At 40.4% G+C, this 17,305-nt stretch overlaps 1 protein-coding gene and 1 long non-coding RNA gene across 3 annotated transcripts in view; one reads left to right on the forward strand and one right to left on the reverse strand.

Moving 5' to 3' along the window:
* The window catches only part of LOC132659276 (uncharacterized), a 652,410-nt gene that overhangs the window by 259,652 nt on the left and 375,453 nt on the right, over positions 1-17,305 (reverse strand). The gene's annotated exons all lie outside the window — the stretch shown is intronic.
* Positions 1-17,305, forward strand: part of IL12RB2 (interleukin 12 receptor subunit beta 2) — a 75,319-nt gene that overhangs the window by 32,040 nt on the left and 25,974 nt on the right. For both annotated transcript variants that reach the window (XM_042243522.1, NM_001252175.1), the window contains 2 exon segments: positions 3,740-3,959; positions 16,447-16,647. In XM_042243522.1, the coding sequence (XP_042099456.1) occupies positions 3,740-3,959; positions 16,447-16,647 (421 nt within the window).

Below are 17,305 nucleotides of genomic sequence, written 5' to 3' on the forward strand. Positions count from 1 at the left end.
CCAATCATGATGATTTTTATATTAGAGTGAATAAAGAGTACCCACCAAGTGTCTTCACATCTGTCATGCACCGAACACTCTTTTGAAACAGTCTGTTTCCCTTAGGTCACTGAATCCTCCAATACACCTGTGCTGCACAAAGAATTATCCTCATTTTACATGTGAGGAAACTGAGGCTCCAGATTTGAAATAGCTTGCCCAAAGTCACACAGCTGCTAAGTGGTGGAACATAAAAGTCAAAGGTCTGTCCTAATAACAAGAACCAAGTCAGCAGTGTTCCAGAACCCAAAAGGAAAAAAAATCTTCACAGATAAAGCTGTGATTAGTAAGTGTTCAAACTCTCCAGCTTTCCACGGTGTCTTGGTTACAGGCTCTCTTCTCTGATATAGGATAAACTTTTATAACACTTTTTAAAAAGTTTTTTTTTGCTTCAAGAGAAATTCAGAAGTAAAATATTACTTTATTGTCAGTACAGTAGTTTTTTTTAAGCCCTGAGAGGAAATGCTTTATCAATTCACAGAAACACCTTTCCTATAATGCACTTCAAAACAGAAACGGGGCAGTGCATTCTGAAATGCATCAGACTTTGTGCTTTCTTGGATTGCACTCACCAAGTTATTTTTGATTCTGAAAGCCTTTTCAGGCAGCGGAGTTATTATAATGGTTTATAAGGGAGCTCGCTCCTTGTTTCTTCGACAAACCAAAGTACCAAAGTCAGAAAGGCTAAGTTCACTAAGTTTAGGTCATTTTCCACAGGACAGAGCAGAAAGAAAACTGAAGGGAGAGCAGCAGTGGACACATTTCTATTTTTAGTGTATTCTTACCAGTAGAAGAAGGTGACGACAGTAATATCACTGGCTGAAATCTGCTCTTAGCCCTGTCCGAGAAGGGACAAGAAGTACCCTGTCTTTGCGATGTTCACAGGGACCCCAGGCTCAATAGGAGTATCTCCTTCATCTCTCACATCCACCAGGGGGCGCACTAAAATCTCACATTACTATGGGGACGAATTCATTTCTTAACCTCGCTTGAGCTTTACCACCCTCATCAGAATGGGGAGTTATAAAGAATACATGTGACATTCGTTGTAGAGCTCCTGACTCATGGTATGGCCCAATAGATGATAGATTCCCCCTTCTCACCCACCCAAATAAACACTAGAGGAAAAAATAAGTTTATCTGAAAAGACCCAGCTGGCTCCTCAGGCCAAGGTTCTTTTTGTTTCAGAACTTGTCTCCTTCTGACTCAGAGTCTGTCGGCTCTGGAGAAAGAACTCTGGATCTCCACCCTCCCCAAATTACCAACCTCATGCCCATATTGATGTTCCACATCAGAGCGTACCGCAGCTGCACAATTACAGAGGCTGCTTTGCAACTCTGGGCCAGAAGGGTGACTGAGGACCCAACTATGCAATATGGCGCCTGTACTCACCAACTGCCTCAGGCTTGCCAATAGAAGGAGTAGCGAGTCAGAGTGGAGGGGTCATGAGTCCGGAGATCAGGAGTCCTTGATTCCACTCTCAGCTCCTCCATCCCAACTATGCAGTATGGCGCCTGTACTCACCAACTGCCTCAGGCTTGCCAATAGAAGGAGTAGCGAGTCAGAGTGGAGGAGTCATGAGTCCGGAGGTCAGGAGCCCTTGATTCCACTCAGCTCCTCCATCTGTCTCTTGAGCGGCCTTAAGCAAATCATCTCATGTCCCTGGGACTTAGTTTCCTCCGTTGATAAAATGAAACACTGAATTAATTGTTCATCTGGAGAATCCCCTCCAGTTCTGTTCTTCTGGTATTATTCTATTCCAGCTATTATTATAACTGGAATAATTATTCCACTATTTAGTTCTGTTGTTATTCCATTCCCTCAGAGCCAGGTATAATCCACGGGTGATGGATTATGTCATGATTTGCAAACTTGATGTTACCTAATTTTTTAAACTAACCTAATCACACTGTTTTCAGGTGCTTCAGGAGACTGACTGCCCCGCTGGCTAAATACTTGTTTCTCCAATGGCTCACTGAACTCATTGAATATTTTATTCTATGGACCATGCTAGATAAGTTAGGTCCATTTTCCAATTTGGTTAAGGAGATTAGTTAACTGATTGATGCTAACCTTTATCCCCAAACTTGAGTTTGACATTTTATACAAGCATAAGTCAAGGGATACCACGTTCATTTGTCTAACTTGTTGGCCCCATCTTCATTTTCTTACTGATATTTGCAGCTCAAATGTATGGTATCTGAAGAGAAAATGCAAGATAGGTCCAGGCCCTTCACTGCCCTCCTTCACTCATCTTTCCAACCCACACCTCTGCTTACCAGATCACTGGGATCAGATAGATTTCCACAGCAGTCACTATGTAGGTTCGTTGGACCCAGGAGGACTTGACATTTCCCCCCTTCTATTAGCATTCTACCATTGGATTGCATGAGATTGCCAAGATGTCTGTGAAGGACAATGAGAGGGCCATAATAGAGGCTGTTTCCCTATTTGCCTCCTGGGTCCCTGGCAAGAATGGGGAGCTTTGTGAGTGCCAACTCGTGGGAAGTACATTTGGGTGCTACCCTCTGGAGCTACCAAAGAGACAGGCAGGGAAGGATGGAATGAGAGAGAACTGACGGAATGGTCTTCCCTACCCAGCTTTTACTTATTTATCTTTTTTTTTCCTTCTGTGGCCAAGGGCATGTTTATTAATAACAGTTCAGAACATCACAATGTCAAAAGCACTCACTTGTTTTCATCCACACAAGATCAGCTGTGATGCACACTTGCCCCACCAAAACTTTGTTGGTTCTTGCCAGGACACAGGATGTCTTATAGGGAAAGGCTGAAAATGCACCCCAGAATGCCCCCAGCCACGTGGCATTCACCCACTGCTTTGACCATATTTTATGATCTAGTCTTGGGCTTTGTGGATCCAGAAAGGCACCTACAACATGGCCTGCATCATTCAAGCTGCCAGAGCCTGAAATATAAAAAAGCTGGATGTTCATGCATTAATTTATGGTGAGAATTGCAGCTGTTGGGCCAACCAGAAGGCCTGAGTCAGCAGATAGGAGCATCCTCTTGCAGCATGCTAATTATTTCAGAAGCCAAATTATAATCAGAAGGCCAGTTTTTTCACTTAAAGTGGAAGATACAAGTTCTAAATGAAGCAGATATTCATATTAACCCAGCCTCTCCTGACAGATAAAGGACGTAGGATACCAAATTATTAAAAGATGGCTTAGGAGCAGGAAACCAGAGAAAGGGGCATTTGCCAACCCTAAGGTGTGTCTTTCAGTGTCTTAAGGTCACCCCACACCCCATGGAAGGAAGAGCCTTGCCAAGAAAACTGTGATGCTTAAGTCTGGTGAGCAATGCCTTTCTCTTCCTATGCTAGGCATGGACAGGCACTGCCAACACAGGCTTGGGCAGCTCTCCATTTCCAGTACTTCTGTTTCTCATGGTCCTTGTCCTAACAGGGTTACAATACAAAGAATTAGTTTTATGCTTACTTTCTGGGATTGTTCCCAAACAGTTCTATAAGAATTAACTTTTAAAAAATGTTAACTGATTTTTTTCTATACGTGGTGGAGCTTGGTGGAGCGTAAAAGTGTGTGGTGGAAGAAATGAAAAGATGTAAATAAAAAGGTTGCTTTGGTGTAGCTGCCTGCTGCAGGCAGTCATGAGGTCCTAGCATAGAGCATCCAGTGACCTTGTCTGAGAGTACACAGTAAGTAAATGTGTTTTGTTGCAGAATCTGAGTCTATCGGAAGCAAGAGGAAAAATCCTCCACTATCAAGTGACCTTGCAGGAGGTGGCAGGAGGGGAAATCACACTACAGAACATCACAGAAGACACCTCCTGGACCTGGGTCATTCCCAGAACTGGGACCTGGGCTGTGGCTGTGTCTGCAGCTAACTCGAAAGGCAGTTCCTTGCCCACTCGCATTAACATTACAGATCTGTGTGGGGCAGGTAAGTACCAAATTTTCTTTAATATTGCTTGTAGGAAACTGTCTTCCTAATCTCTTATCTCATTCAGGCCCAGCTTAGGGCCTGGAATGAGTAGAACAAGAGTTTAGAGTCTGAAACTAACAGGTTGCAGAGGCTGTCTGAAATTTCCTTTTAGCCAGTGAGTGTGCAAATGAATTAACACCTCTGAGCTTCAATTTCCCCCTCTCTACACTAGGGATTATATTACCTGAATTGCAGGTCATTGTGAGTTTAAATACAGAGACTAATAAATACATTATAGGTGTTTGGGGTTTCCCTGGTGGCTCAACTGGTAAAGAAACCCCTGCCAATGCAAGAGACACAGGTTCGATCCCTGGGTCAGGAAGATCCCCTGGAGTAGGAAATGGAAACCCACTCTAGTATTCTTGCTTGGGAAGTCTCATTGACAGAGGAGACTAGTGGACTGGAGACCAGGGGGTCACAAAGAGTCGAACATGAGTGAGAGCGTGCACACACATATAAACAATAAACATTAGTTAAGGAAATATTCATTACATTAAATTGAACACTAATATCTGGCTAATTGTTCCATGAGCAAGAGTAGTATGTATTGTCAAGTTCTAGAAAAAGCATACCTATAGTCAAAACATGTTTTAAAACTAATAGTATTAAAATTAAATTCTGGCTGTAAGGAACTATAGTACAATATTGCTATAGTATAGCTCTTTATTATTCAAATTTAGATATGTATCCAACTATCTACATTGAAAACCTCCCAACTAGCTAGACATATTTTATAGTCACATCCTCTGAAAACTAACTTGTCAGGATTAAATCTGATAATTAGTGAAGAAAATAGATACTAAAACTGTTTTCAAGATCTGTATTGTGAAAGTATTTTAGTCAAGATTGTTGGCCTAACTTTTTCAAAAAATGCCTGATAGAATAAAACTCTATAATTAGATTCTTCCTTAAAATTCAGTGTAACAGTTTATCCACACAGGGATCTGAAAGTGGAAGTTGCTCAGTTGTGTCCAACTCTTTGCAGTCCAGGAATTCTCCAGGACAGAGTACTGGAGTGGGTAGCTGTTCCCTTCTCAAGGGAATCCTCCCAACCTAGGGACTGAACCCAATTCTCTCACATTGCAGGCAGATTCTTTACCAGCTGAGGCACCAGGTAAACCCAAGTATACTAGAGTGGGTCGCCTATCCCTTCTCCAGCAAATCTTCCTGACCCAGGAATTGAACTGGGGTCTCCTACATTGCATGCAGATTGTTTACCAGCTGAGCCACCAGGGAAGCCTAGCAATTATTATTTTGAAGAACCTTCTACCAAGAATTATCATCTTATATATACTATTGAAGCTTGGTTATAAGTCTTTTCAGTCATATATCTGTAAAGGTAGAGATAATATAGTAGATAAAAATGCAAATAAATACAAAATAAAAATAAATATTAATATAACCTTGGGTCAGCATATGAGTTAGGAATTGCTTTTAGGAGTAATAGTTGCTCTTTCTAGAGGCTTGACTACAGTGACTTATTATAAGACCTAATCTCTTATAGAAGAGAAGTTTGGAGGTAGACAGCCCAAGGCTGGTGTGGCAGCTGTACACGTGAGGACTCCAGCCTCCTTCCTTCTGTACCCACTGCTACATAGTCCAAGATGACTGCTGGAGCCCCAGCTGTCTCCTTCTAGGCAGCAGAAAAGAAGGGAGAAGCCTCACCTCTCACTCTTGAGGAGTTTTGCCCCAGGTCACACAACAACACTTGCAGTATTGACCCTAACTGGTCACCTGGTCACACCCAACTACAAAGGAGACTCAGAAACACATTGTTCTCTTGCTAGAGAAAATGAGGAGAGGGTATTTGGTAGATAACTGGTCATCTCTGCCTCATGTGGGGAAGGTATCTAAGAAGAAACTTGAAGGAAAAGATGGATTACCTATGGAAAAAAAGCTTAAACTTTATGCCTAGTAAAGTAAGAATTTTTAAAACACTGTAAATAAGGCTTTAAAATGCAAAGAGCAATTTAGGAGAAGTATATGATAGATTTCTGGCAAGTACATATAACTTTTCAAATAAATAAGAGATAATGGGATATGAACAGGAAACTCAAAAATAAATATAACGTAAAAGGAATAGGGACTTCCCTCGCGGTCCAGTGGCTAAGACTCCACTCTTCCAATGCAAAGGGCCAGGGTTTGATCCATGATCAGGGAACTTGATCCCACATGCTGCAACTAAAAGATCTTGCATGCTGAAGCTAAGACCTGGGCAGTTAAATAAATAAATAAATAAACATTTTTTAAAAATAAATAAATAAAAGGAACAATAAAGATATAAAAATATGTTCAGCCTAACTAGCAATCAATGAGGTGCAAGTTTTGAAAGAAAAAAAAAAAAACCATAGCAATCAAATCAAAATGAAAAAGAGTAAATAGCATCAGCATAACCTATACTGGTGAAACTGTAGGGAAAATCCACTTTTGTGTGAATTGGTACAACTTTCTTTACAGTTGAGCCACTAGGGAAGCTCATGAATTGGTATAATTTTCTGAAGAGAAATGTGGCAATTTGCAACATAAAAAACTTCAAATATGAATATATCTTTTGACCAGGAAACTGTACCATTAAAAATACATCCTTAGCAAATAATAAGGCATGAGCTTAAAAAAATGTAAACTTTTTGGTTGAATGGTTTAAAATTTTTTTTTTGTTGAAATGGTTTTGAAATAATGAAACACTAGAAAGAGCCTAAAATTTTATAACAGAGGATGAATTGGTTAAATATATCATAACCTTCACCCACCTTAATCCCACTCCAGCATAAAAGTAATATTGTAGCTGTGTTTTTATTGGTGTGGAAAGATCCACATGATGAGTGAAAAAGTAGGCTGTCAAAAGTATACATGGTATGCTGCTGCTAAGTCACTTCAGTCGTGTCCGACTCTGTGAGACCCCATAGACGGCAGCCCACCAGGCTCCCCCGTCCCTGGGATTCTCCAGGCAAGAACACTGGAGTGGGTTGCCATTTCCTTCTCCATGCATGAAAGTGAAAAGTGAAAGTGAAGTCACTGAGTCGTGTCCAACTCTCAGCGACCCCATGGACTACAGCACACCAGGCTCCTCCGTCCATGGGATTTTCCAGGCAAGAGTACTGGAGTGGGGTGCCATTGCCTTCTCCTATACATGGTATAATGCAATTTAAAATATGTATTTACACAAATAGACATTTTAGCACAGTAAAGTCTAGAAGAATGTACATGGAAATATTAACAGAAGTCATATCTACATTGCGGCATTACAGGTGATTTTTATACTCAAATTTGCTTCTTCATTGAATAAGTACTGTCTGTAATTTTTTAAAGGAATCCTGTAGGGGAAAATTGAGATCTTACCACTGTTTAATATCCTGCTCTTGTTAGTATGTCGAAATACCTTACTTCTTTAAACCTCACTGCAGATGGGCCTTGAGGATATAAGTGTCTTGAATTTTCTGGGCCCATTCCAGTTCTTTTACTTAGATTTGAAAACAGCTTCTCAAAATGACACATTCATTAGGCCTCTGCATTATTGATTCAAACAAAAATTTATTGAGATTACTATATAAGGTAACTGGAGTTCAGCAATAGGTGAAAAGTATGGTTACATTTTGTCCAGTGGGAGGGTCAATCATGTAAAAAAAGTAAACTGCAGTACAGGATATATGTGAGACAAGAGATATGCACATGGCACTCCAGGAACAGAGAAAAGTAGAAGTGTGGGCATGGAGGGGAGACTTCATGTGAACAGAGAATAGAGAGACAAGTTGGTGTTGGCCAGGCAAAGCAGTGCAGGTATGCAGGCAAGGTTTGTTTTAAAGTTAAGATCTGAGAAGGCATAGAAGTTGAAAAGAAGAACCAGAGTGGGAAAGAGTTGATGAGAAAGGGAAAAGGGGATCATTAAGGGAATAAAGTTCCTGAGGAGCTGGAAGATGATGGATCCAGAAGCCAAAAAGACATAAGAGGCACAGTTCCCCCTCTCAGAATGGAGGAGTGTCAGTAAGGATGAGGCTTAAAATAGAGAAACGTGGAGGGGTGGTAAAGTAAGACATTGAAACAGTTCTCTAGACCTGGGCTGCAGCTAAAAGAGTCCTGGTCCTAGAAATCTTAAGAGCCCATTGCCTCTCTTAAGGCCACACCTGAGCCATCCAATAGAAGTAGTCAAGCCTCCTAGGGAGACGTGGATGGCAGATTTGCAAATCTCCCGTCCAGGAGCTCTCACGTCTCATAAATTCTGCATGATCTGTAGGAATAGTGTACCATGTACTTTTGCTGCTTCTCTTTCAGTAGAGTTCACACAAATCACAAAAATAGCTTTCTTCCCAGGAAGAGAAAAATAGTGCCCCAAGGGGCAGAATTATATTGACTTTGAGAAAGCGGGGACAACTTGGTTGAAAGAGGCATATGCCGCAGCACTGGATATCAAGAAGTATGAGAATGATTTTGTTGGTTTATGATGAAAACTGAATGTGTGCTAAACAGACTGGTCAACAAATAAAGCACATTTAATATTTCAGACCTGTCCCTGTGCTCAGGAATTTTGGAAATTGTGGCCAGAGTCAGAAGCTAGCACAACCATAGCGGCCCACACAGATGTCAGAGGCTGAGGCCCCAGGGGGTGAAGTAACTTAGCCAAGATCGTACATCCAATTAGTGGCAAAGCTGGACTGAAAAACCAGGCCACCTGTCAGGTGGGCAATTTTTCCAAATACCTTATGAATTTCATAACTCTATTTAGATGCTCTTAATGAAAATGGAGAGGGAATTTGAATGATAAAGGCTGAAGAATAATTTTGAAAGGTGTCACAGAAATGAGTTGCTAGCCAAGTTCTAAAAGAGAGGGCATGCCCTGGCAAACACAGTGGGGAGAAAATTCAGGCTGGTTCCTGGCAAGTGTGGTGACTCAGAGACTGGGCAATGCCAAATTGATTTACTTAGCTAATTGCAATGAGAGCAGTGGTTAGAAAAGCTCATTGACTGTGTTAGCCCATCACCTAGCAAAGAGTCTTTCAAACCCTACGTGCTCAATACATATTTACTGAATGAATACGTTTTATTCTCCAAAACAAAAACAAATTTGTGGCATAGCCAGAAAATAGGATACCAAGGCAAATGAAGACAAAGAACCAGGGCTGGGGAATTCCAGTTCCTGGCAAGGTAGCTAACACGAGGTACCAAACCCACCCAAAGGTGCCACAGGAGAGGCAGGACAGGATGACTGAGTACCTGTGAATGGGGAATAGTGAGGAATGGAAAGGACTAAGGTGGCACTGGCTTGTTGCACTCCTTTTTCTTCCCCTTGTTGCCTTGGTATTTTACTTGATATTTTTACTATGGGGCAGGAAAATCTGGAGGGCAGGGCAGAATGACTACGAGGAAGCCCTGGAACCTAATGAAGAGTGCCTGAGATATTCTCCTGCCCCTCCAACCCCATGGCCTGGCAGTTATAGAAGAGAATGATAGCCCCACTCCCCCATGAAGAGCAGTGTCCGCCACAGAGGCATGGCAGGTTCTGGAGCTGCCAAGTACACCTCCTAAGAGTCAAGCAGAGCTCAGGGTGCATCACTATAGGCTCTCTGGCTCTCCACTCTGAAAAGCTCCTTCTCCTCACCTTATCTTACCTGGAGGAGCACAAGCTCTGGCTAAGGTTTCACTACTCCCCCCGTTGAAAAATGAAGGTCAAGGCTGCTAATCAATCCAAGAAAATAAAACATGACCCTAAAGGAGAAAATAAGGAGAAATCTGAGGGACACAGTTGTAGGAAGGAAAGGCACCAAGTGGGACTACTTGTGTGGTAGGACACATAATCAGCACAACAGAAAGAGCAAGAATTTAGAAAAAGGATTTCCCTGATGGTCCAGTGGATAAGAAGCCTCCTCCCAGTGCAGGGGCCATGGTTCAATCCCTGGTCCAGGAAGATTCCACATGCTGTGGAGCAACTAAACCCGTGTGCCACAACCACTGAGCCCATGTGCTGTGACTGTTAAAGCCCGTGTGCCTAGAGACCCTGCTTTGCAACAGGAGAGAAGCCTTTCACTGCTACTAAGAGTGGCCCCCTGCTCCCTGCTACTAGAGAAAGCGTGCTCACTGCAATGAAGACCCAGTGCAACCAGAAATAATTGAATAAATAAGAGCTTAGAGTAAGCATAGTAAGTATCCTTAGAAAGATAAGAGAGGATACTGGGAACATGAATCAGAAACAGGTGGTTGTGGAATAGCCCTAAATAGAGAGTCCATACAAGAAGTTCAGTTATTGAAATAAAGAACTCACCCAATGGGTTGGATAGCAGAAGGGACTTATCTGAAGAGTGAATGAGTGAGGGGAAGATTGGGTGAGAGACTTAGAAGTCATCAAAAGGGGAAAAGAGTTTGAAAAAGGAAAAGACTTAAGACATTGAAAGAGTAAGTGATGATAATTGCCTAAAAGGAGCCCCAGTAAAAGAAAACGTGAATGAAAGGGGAAAATATTTGAAAATATTTATCAAGAATCTTACAGAATGTGCTACTCTGGTGCAGGATGTCGATAATGGGGGAAGTGATGCATGTTTGGGGTCGGGGGTGTGTGGAAAATGTCTGTACCTCTCACTCAATTTTGCTGTGAACTTAAAACTGCTCTAAAAAATAAAGTCTATTTTAAGAAGAAAGGAGAAAAGATAATGAGTGCAGAATGATCAAGCAGGGTTGCCCCCAAGAATACAAAGATGGATCAATATCAGAAAAGTGTATCAATGTAATTCATTACTTTAATACTGAAGGAGAAAAGGGGGATATGTTCTTAAAAGATATAGAAACGTATTTAGTAAAATAAAATTTTTAGTAAATAAATAGTATTTTATAAAAATAAAATCTATTTGAAAGCTATAAAAAAAAGGAAAACTTTTTAGGTTTTTAAAAACTTTATACCGAAAACATGCAGCAAGCATCATCTTAATAAAGATATGTGGGAACATTCTTTTTAAAATTAGCAACAAGATTTTTAAAAAAAAAAGGAAATGAGATTTAGTTCAAAGATTGGAAAGAAGAGATTTTAACTATACAGCTAATAAGATTGTTACATGGAATATTTAACAAGGGCCATAGACAAATTATGAGAACTAATTAGAGAGTTTATCATGTCGGCTAGAATAAGAATAACACACACAAATTCATAGTGGAAAAGAAGTAGAAAATAAGATGCCATTTAAATAGCAAACTAATAGTATAACATGTCTAGGAATTAACCTTAAAAAGCACATTAAAACTTTAAGGAGGAATTTTTGAAACTCCATTAAAAGATATAAAAAGAAACCCAAAAAACTTCAAAGAAACATCATATTTATAAATAGGACAACTTAACATTGTAACAATATCAGTTCTCCCTGAACTGAGCTGTAAATTTAATATAATTCCAATAAAAATACCAGCTGAAATTGTTGAGGACTCTCATAGACTGATTATAAGAGCTATATAGAAGAATAAAGTTTCATGAATACCTAAGATCACTTTGAAAAAAAGAAGGCCAAAATGAGGAGGGACTTTACCAAATAGTCAGGTGTCACAGAGCTGTGTAATGTAACCAATGTGTTCTGGTGAAGAAGCTGATCCACACACAAACCCATGAATATGTGGAGCTTAGTGTGTGACGGGGTGGTACCACATTTGAAAAATTGACCTGTAGTGTGGAAAAAATAATAAAGCTTATTTCCTTATTAAAAATAAAAAAAACACACACACACATACCCTTTAGCTAGATTTGGATTAAAAATCTAAATGTGAAAGGTATTAAAAAAAATAAAACCAAAAGCAAATGGAAGGAAATGTAGTTAAGTATCTTTGTGACCCCAGAATGGAAGGATTTTATAAACAAGACTCAAAATACACATACTGTGGTGAATTTATCCACATCAAAGTAAGTAGTTATGTTCAACAAACACATCATAAAATTAACAGAGACTTGAAAGACTGGAGTGAGATATTTTTAGTGTTGAAAACTAACAAGTGATTAATATCTAGAATATAAAAGTTATTTCTGCAAATCAGGAAGAAGACAGGAAATACAAAGAAAAAAAATGAGTGAGGTATGAACAGGGGAAAGTCAGACAGCTTTCTGTGAAGAGCTCAGCCTCGTAAGAAATCAGAAAACGAAAGTAAAACCGCAATTAAATATTTCCTTACGTGTGCCAGCTTGGGAAAATGAGAAAGAAAATACCAAGTGTTGGTGGGGAAATGAGAACTCTCTTGCTTTTCTTGTTGGAGGGTCAACTGATTTCCTGTTTTAGAGATTAGTCTGACCATTAGGGAAATGGGTGAATCTAGTTTATAATTGAGAAATGGTGTGCATTTATATGTAGAGAGAGAGTCTATTTTTAAAAACTGAAGTATAGTTGCTCTACAATGTTGTGTTAGTTTCTGTACAGCAAAGTGAATCAGTTATATAATACATATACATATATCCACTCCACAAATAACTGGGAAAAGAAGAAAGGTGGAAAACAAAGGAGAAAAGGAAAGATATAAGCATTTGAATGCAGAGTTCCAAAGAATAGCAAGAAGAGATAAGAAAGCCTTCTTCAGTGATCAATGCAAAGAAATAGAGGAAAACAACAGAATGGGAAAGACTGGACATCTCTTCAAGAAAATTAGAGATACCAAGGGAACATTTCATGCAAAGATGGGCTCGATAAAGGACAGAAATGGTATGGACCTAACAGAAGCAGAAGATATTAAGAAGTGGCAAGAATACAGAGAAGAACTGTACAAAGAAGATCTTCATGATCAAGATAATCATGATGGTATGATCACTCACCTAGAGCCAGACATCCTGGAATGTGAAGTCAAGTGGGCCTTAGAAAGCATCACTATGAACAAAGCTAGTGGAGGTGATGGAATTCCAGTTGAGCTACTTCAAATCCTGAAAGATGATGCTGTGAAAGTGCTACACTCAATATGCCAGCAAATTTGGAAAACTCAGCAGTGGCCACAGGACTGGAAAAGCTCAGTTTTCATTCCAATCCCAAAGAAAGACAATGCCAAAGAATGCTCAAACTACTGCACAATTGCACTCATCTCACATGCTAATAAAGTAATGCTCAAAATTCTCCAAGCCAGGCTTCAGCAATATGTAAACTGTGAACTTCCAGATGTTCAAGCTGGTTTTAGAAAAGGCAGAGGAACCAGAGATCAAATTGCCAACATCTGCTGGATCATGGAAAAAGCAAGAGAGTTCCAGAAAAACATCTATTTCTGCTTTATTAACTATGCCAAAGCCTTTGACTATGTGGATCACAACAAACTGTGAAAATTCTGAGAGATGGGAATACCAGACCACCTGACCTGCCTCTTGAGAAATCTGTATGCAGGTCAGGAAGCAACAGTTAGAACTGGACATGGAACAACAGACTGGTTCCAAATAGGAAAAGGAGTACATCAAGGCTGTCTATTGTCACCCTGCTTATTTAACTTCTATGCAGAGTACATCATGAGAAATGCTGGACTGGAAGAAACACAAGCTGGAATCAAGATTGCTGGGAGAAATATCAATAACCTCATATATGCAGATGACACCACCCTTATGGCAGAAAGTGAAGAGGAACTAAAAAGCCTCTTGATGAAAGTGAAAGAGGAGAGTGAAAAAGTTGGCTTAAAGCTCAACATTCAGAATATGAAGATCATGGCATCCGGTCCCATAACTTCATGGGAAATAGATGGGAAACAGTGGAAACAGTGTCAGACTTTATTTTGGAGGGCTCCAAAATCACTGCAGATGGTGATTGCAGCCATGAAATTAAAAGACACTTACTCCTTGGAAGAAAAGTTATGACCAACCTAGAGAGCATATTGAAAAGCAGAGACATTACTTTGCTTACTAAGGTCCGTCTAGTCAAGGCTATGGTTTTTCCTGTGGTCATGTATGGATGTGAGAGTTGGACTGTGAAGAAGGCTGAGCACTGAAGAATTATGCTTTTGAACTGTGGTGTTGGAGAAGACTCTTGAGAGTCCCTTGGACTACAAGGAGATCCAACCAATCCATTCTGAAGGAGATCAGCCCTGGGGTTTCTTTGGAAGGAATGATGCTAAAGCTGAAACTCCAATACTTTGGCCACCTCATGCGAAGAGTTGACTCATTGGAAAAGACTCTGATGTTGGGAGGGATTGGGGGCAGGAGGAGAAGGGGACGACAGAGGATGAGATGGCTGGATGGCATCACTGACTCGATGGACGCGAGTCCGAGTGAACTCCGGGAGTTGGTGATGGACAGGGAGGCCTGGCGTGCTGCAATTCATGGGGTCACAAAGAGTTGGACACGACTGAGTGACTGAACTGATCTGATATCCACTCCACACTGGTTCACATTTGGAAAAAGAGTACATCATGACAATATATTGTCACCCTGCTTATTTAACTTATAAGCAGAGTACATCATGCAAAATGCTGAGTTGGATGTATCACAAGCTGGAATCAAGTTTGCCAGGAGAAAATCCAACAGCCTCAGATATGAAGATGACACTACCCTAATGGCAGAAAGTGAAGAGGAACTAAAGAGCCTCTTGATGAAAGTGAAAGAGGAGAGTGGAAAAGCTGCCTAAAACTCAACATTCAAAAAACTAAGATCATGGCATCTGGTCCCATCACTTCATAGCAAATAGATGGGGGAAAAGTGGAAACAGTGGCAGATTTTATATTTTTAGGCTCCAAAATCACTGTGGACAGTTACTGCAGTCGTGAAATTAAAAGACTCTTGCTCCTTGAAAGAAAAGCTATGACAAACCTAGAGAGTATATTAAAAAGTGGAGACATCACTTTACCGACAAAGGTCCATATTGTCAAAGCTACGGTTTTTCTAATAGGCATGATTGGATGTGAGAGTTGGACCATAAAGAAGACTGAGTGCTGAAGAACTGATGCTTTTAAATTGTGCTGGAGAAGACTCTTGAGAATCTCTTGGACAACAAGGAGGTCAAACCAGTCAATCCTAAAGAAATCAACCCTGAATATTCATTGGAAGGACTGATGCTGAAGCTGAAGCTCCAGTTCTTTGACCATCTGATTCCAAGAGTCTGATGCTGGGAAAGATGGAGGACAAGAGAAGAGGGCAACAGAGGATGAGATGGTTGGATGGCATCACTGGCTCAATGGACATGAATTTGAGCAAACTCTGGGAGATAGTGAAGGACAGGAAAGGCTGGCATGCTGCAGTCCATGGGGTCACAAAGAGTCGGACACAACTTAGCGATTGAGCAATACTCTTCTGTTAGATTTCCTTCTCATTTAGATCATCACAGAACATTGAGTATAGTTCCCTATGTTATACAATAGGTTCTTATTAGTCATCTATTTTATATACGGTAGGGTGTATATGTCAATCCCAATCTACCAATTCATCCCATCCCTCCTCCTTAGTGACCATAAATTTGTTTTCTAATCTATAACTCTATTTCTGATTTGCAAATACGTTCATGTGAACCATTTTTCTGGATCCCACATATAAGTGATATTATATGATATTTGTCTTTCTATTTTTGACTTACTTCATTCTGTATGACAATCTCTGCATCCATCCATGTCACTGCAAATGGCATTATTTCATTCCTTTTTATGGCTGAGTAATATTCCACTGTATATTTGCACCACATCTTCTTTATCCATTCCTCTGTCAGTGGACATTGAGGTTGCTTCCAGGTCCTGGCTATTCTAAATAGCACTGCAATGAATATCAGAGTATATGCATCCTTTCAAATTATGGTTTTCTCCAGATCTTTACCCAGGAGTGGGATTGCTGGGTCATGTGGTAGCTCTATATTTAGTTTTTCAGGAACCTCTGTACTGTTCTCCATAGTGGCTATACCAATTTGCATTCTTACCAACAGTGTAAGAGGATGAGAGAGACACTCTACACAGGCACACACAGGGACATGCAAGAGAAGTTCATTGCTTCCTTGTTTGTGTTGACAAAGAGTTGGAAGAAAGCTTGTCACTTGGAGACTGCACAAAGAACGTGTTGAGGCAGTAATCTGAAGGAATGAGCTTGATTTTCATATAGCAGCAGAATAGAAACATACTGTTGAGTGGGAAAATAAAAGTTAGGAAAAGCACTGGATTTACTCCAAATGTGTTTCATGAAAATACACATAAACTGAAAGCGACACTAATTCTCAAGGGCACATATATATGTAAATAAACATTAGGAGGTAGATTAGAAGGATGCATATTATAGATCACTAGAGCAGGTACCTTTGGGGACACAGAAGTGGAAAGTGAAATGGAAGATGAAGGGGAAATAATTCCATAAATAACACTACACAGGGCCCTGGCACCAATGCCTCTTCTCCAAGAACTGAGAAGCTGGATGAACAAAATCTGTGAACCTGAAGTCCTTTATAAGATGTCAGTTATAGCTACAACTTTGCTGGGTTGGGTGGTTGTTTTTTATATCTGTTTCCACTGTGATTTTGTTTTTTTTTTCCCCCCACCTTTCCCCACAAAGAGTTGCTGGCTCCTCAACAGGTCTTTGCAAAGTCAGAGGGCATGGACAAGCTCATGGTGATGTGGACACCTCCAGAGAAAGCTGCCACTGCTGTGCAGAAATACGTGGTGGAGTGGAGGGAGCTCCACCCAGGGGGTGGTGTGCAACCCCCTCTTGGCTGGTTGTGGAGTCCCCCCTACAGACTGTCTGCTCTGATTTCAGGTACTTAATATTCACCTTCCTTCTCAAGGATTACTAAGTTCACGTTTTTCAAGGAAACTTCAGGCAGGAACCCAAAGCCATGCTCTCAGTTACAGCTGCGTGAGAAGGGGGGCACTGATGACCTAGAGCACGTCAGGGTGCACCACTGCAGCCATAGAAGACCCACTGATTGACTAAAACCTCTAGGATTTATGGAAAACTCCCATGCCTGGGACAGTGCCGTACATGATGAGTAAATAATAACCCAACAAGCATGGCTAAGAGCTAAGTAGTAGCCAGTCAGTGTATGGACACCATACATTTGGGAGTTCATTTAATTGTGAGAAAAATCATACGTAGCAAGAGTTATTTCCCCATTATTACAGATGAGGAAACCAGGAGATCTTTCATTTCCAATTCTGCTACTTATTATTTGTGTGATAACAAACCCAGAATTATCTATATGACAGTTGGTTTCTCTCATCCTCGAATTCCAAATCTGTCAGTGGTTACATGGATCAAGTGATAGAAAGCATCTGAAAATGCATTCAAACAATTGGACAGAAGTTAATCAGTGCTTTTTTTTTAAATTTTCATTTTATCCTTGGAGTACATCTTAAATTTCTGTATCATACAGTATGAATTTAAACTGAAAAGAAATTTCATAAATAATCATTTA

The sequence above is a fragment of the Ovis aries genome, chromosome 1, assembly GCF_016772045.2.
Source record: "Ovis aries strain OAR_USU_Benz2616 breed Rambouillet chromosome 1, ARS-UI_Ramb_v3.0, whole genome shotgun sequence".
Lineage (NCBI taxonomy): Eukaryota > Metazoa > Chordata > Mammalia > Artiodactyla > Bovidae > Ovis > Ovis aries.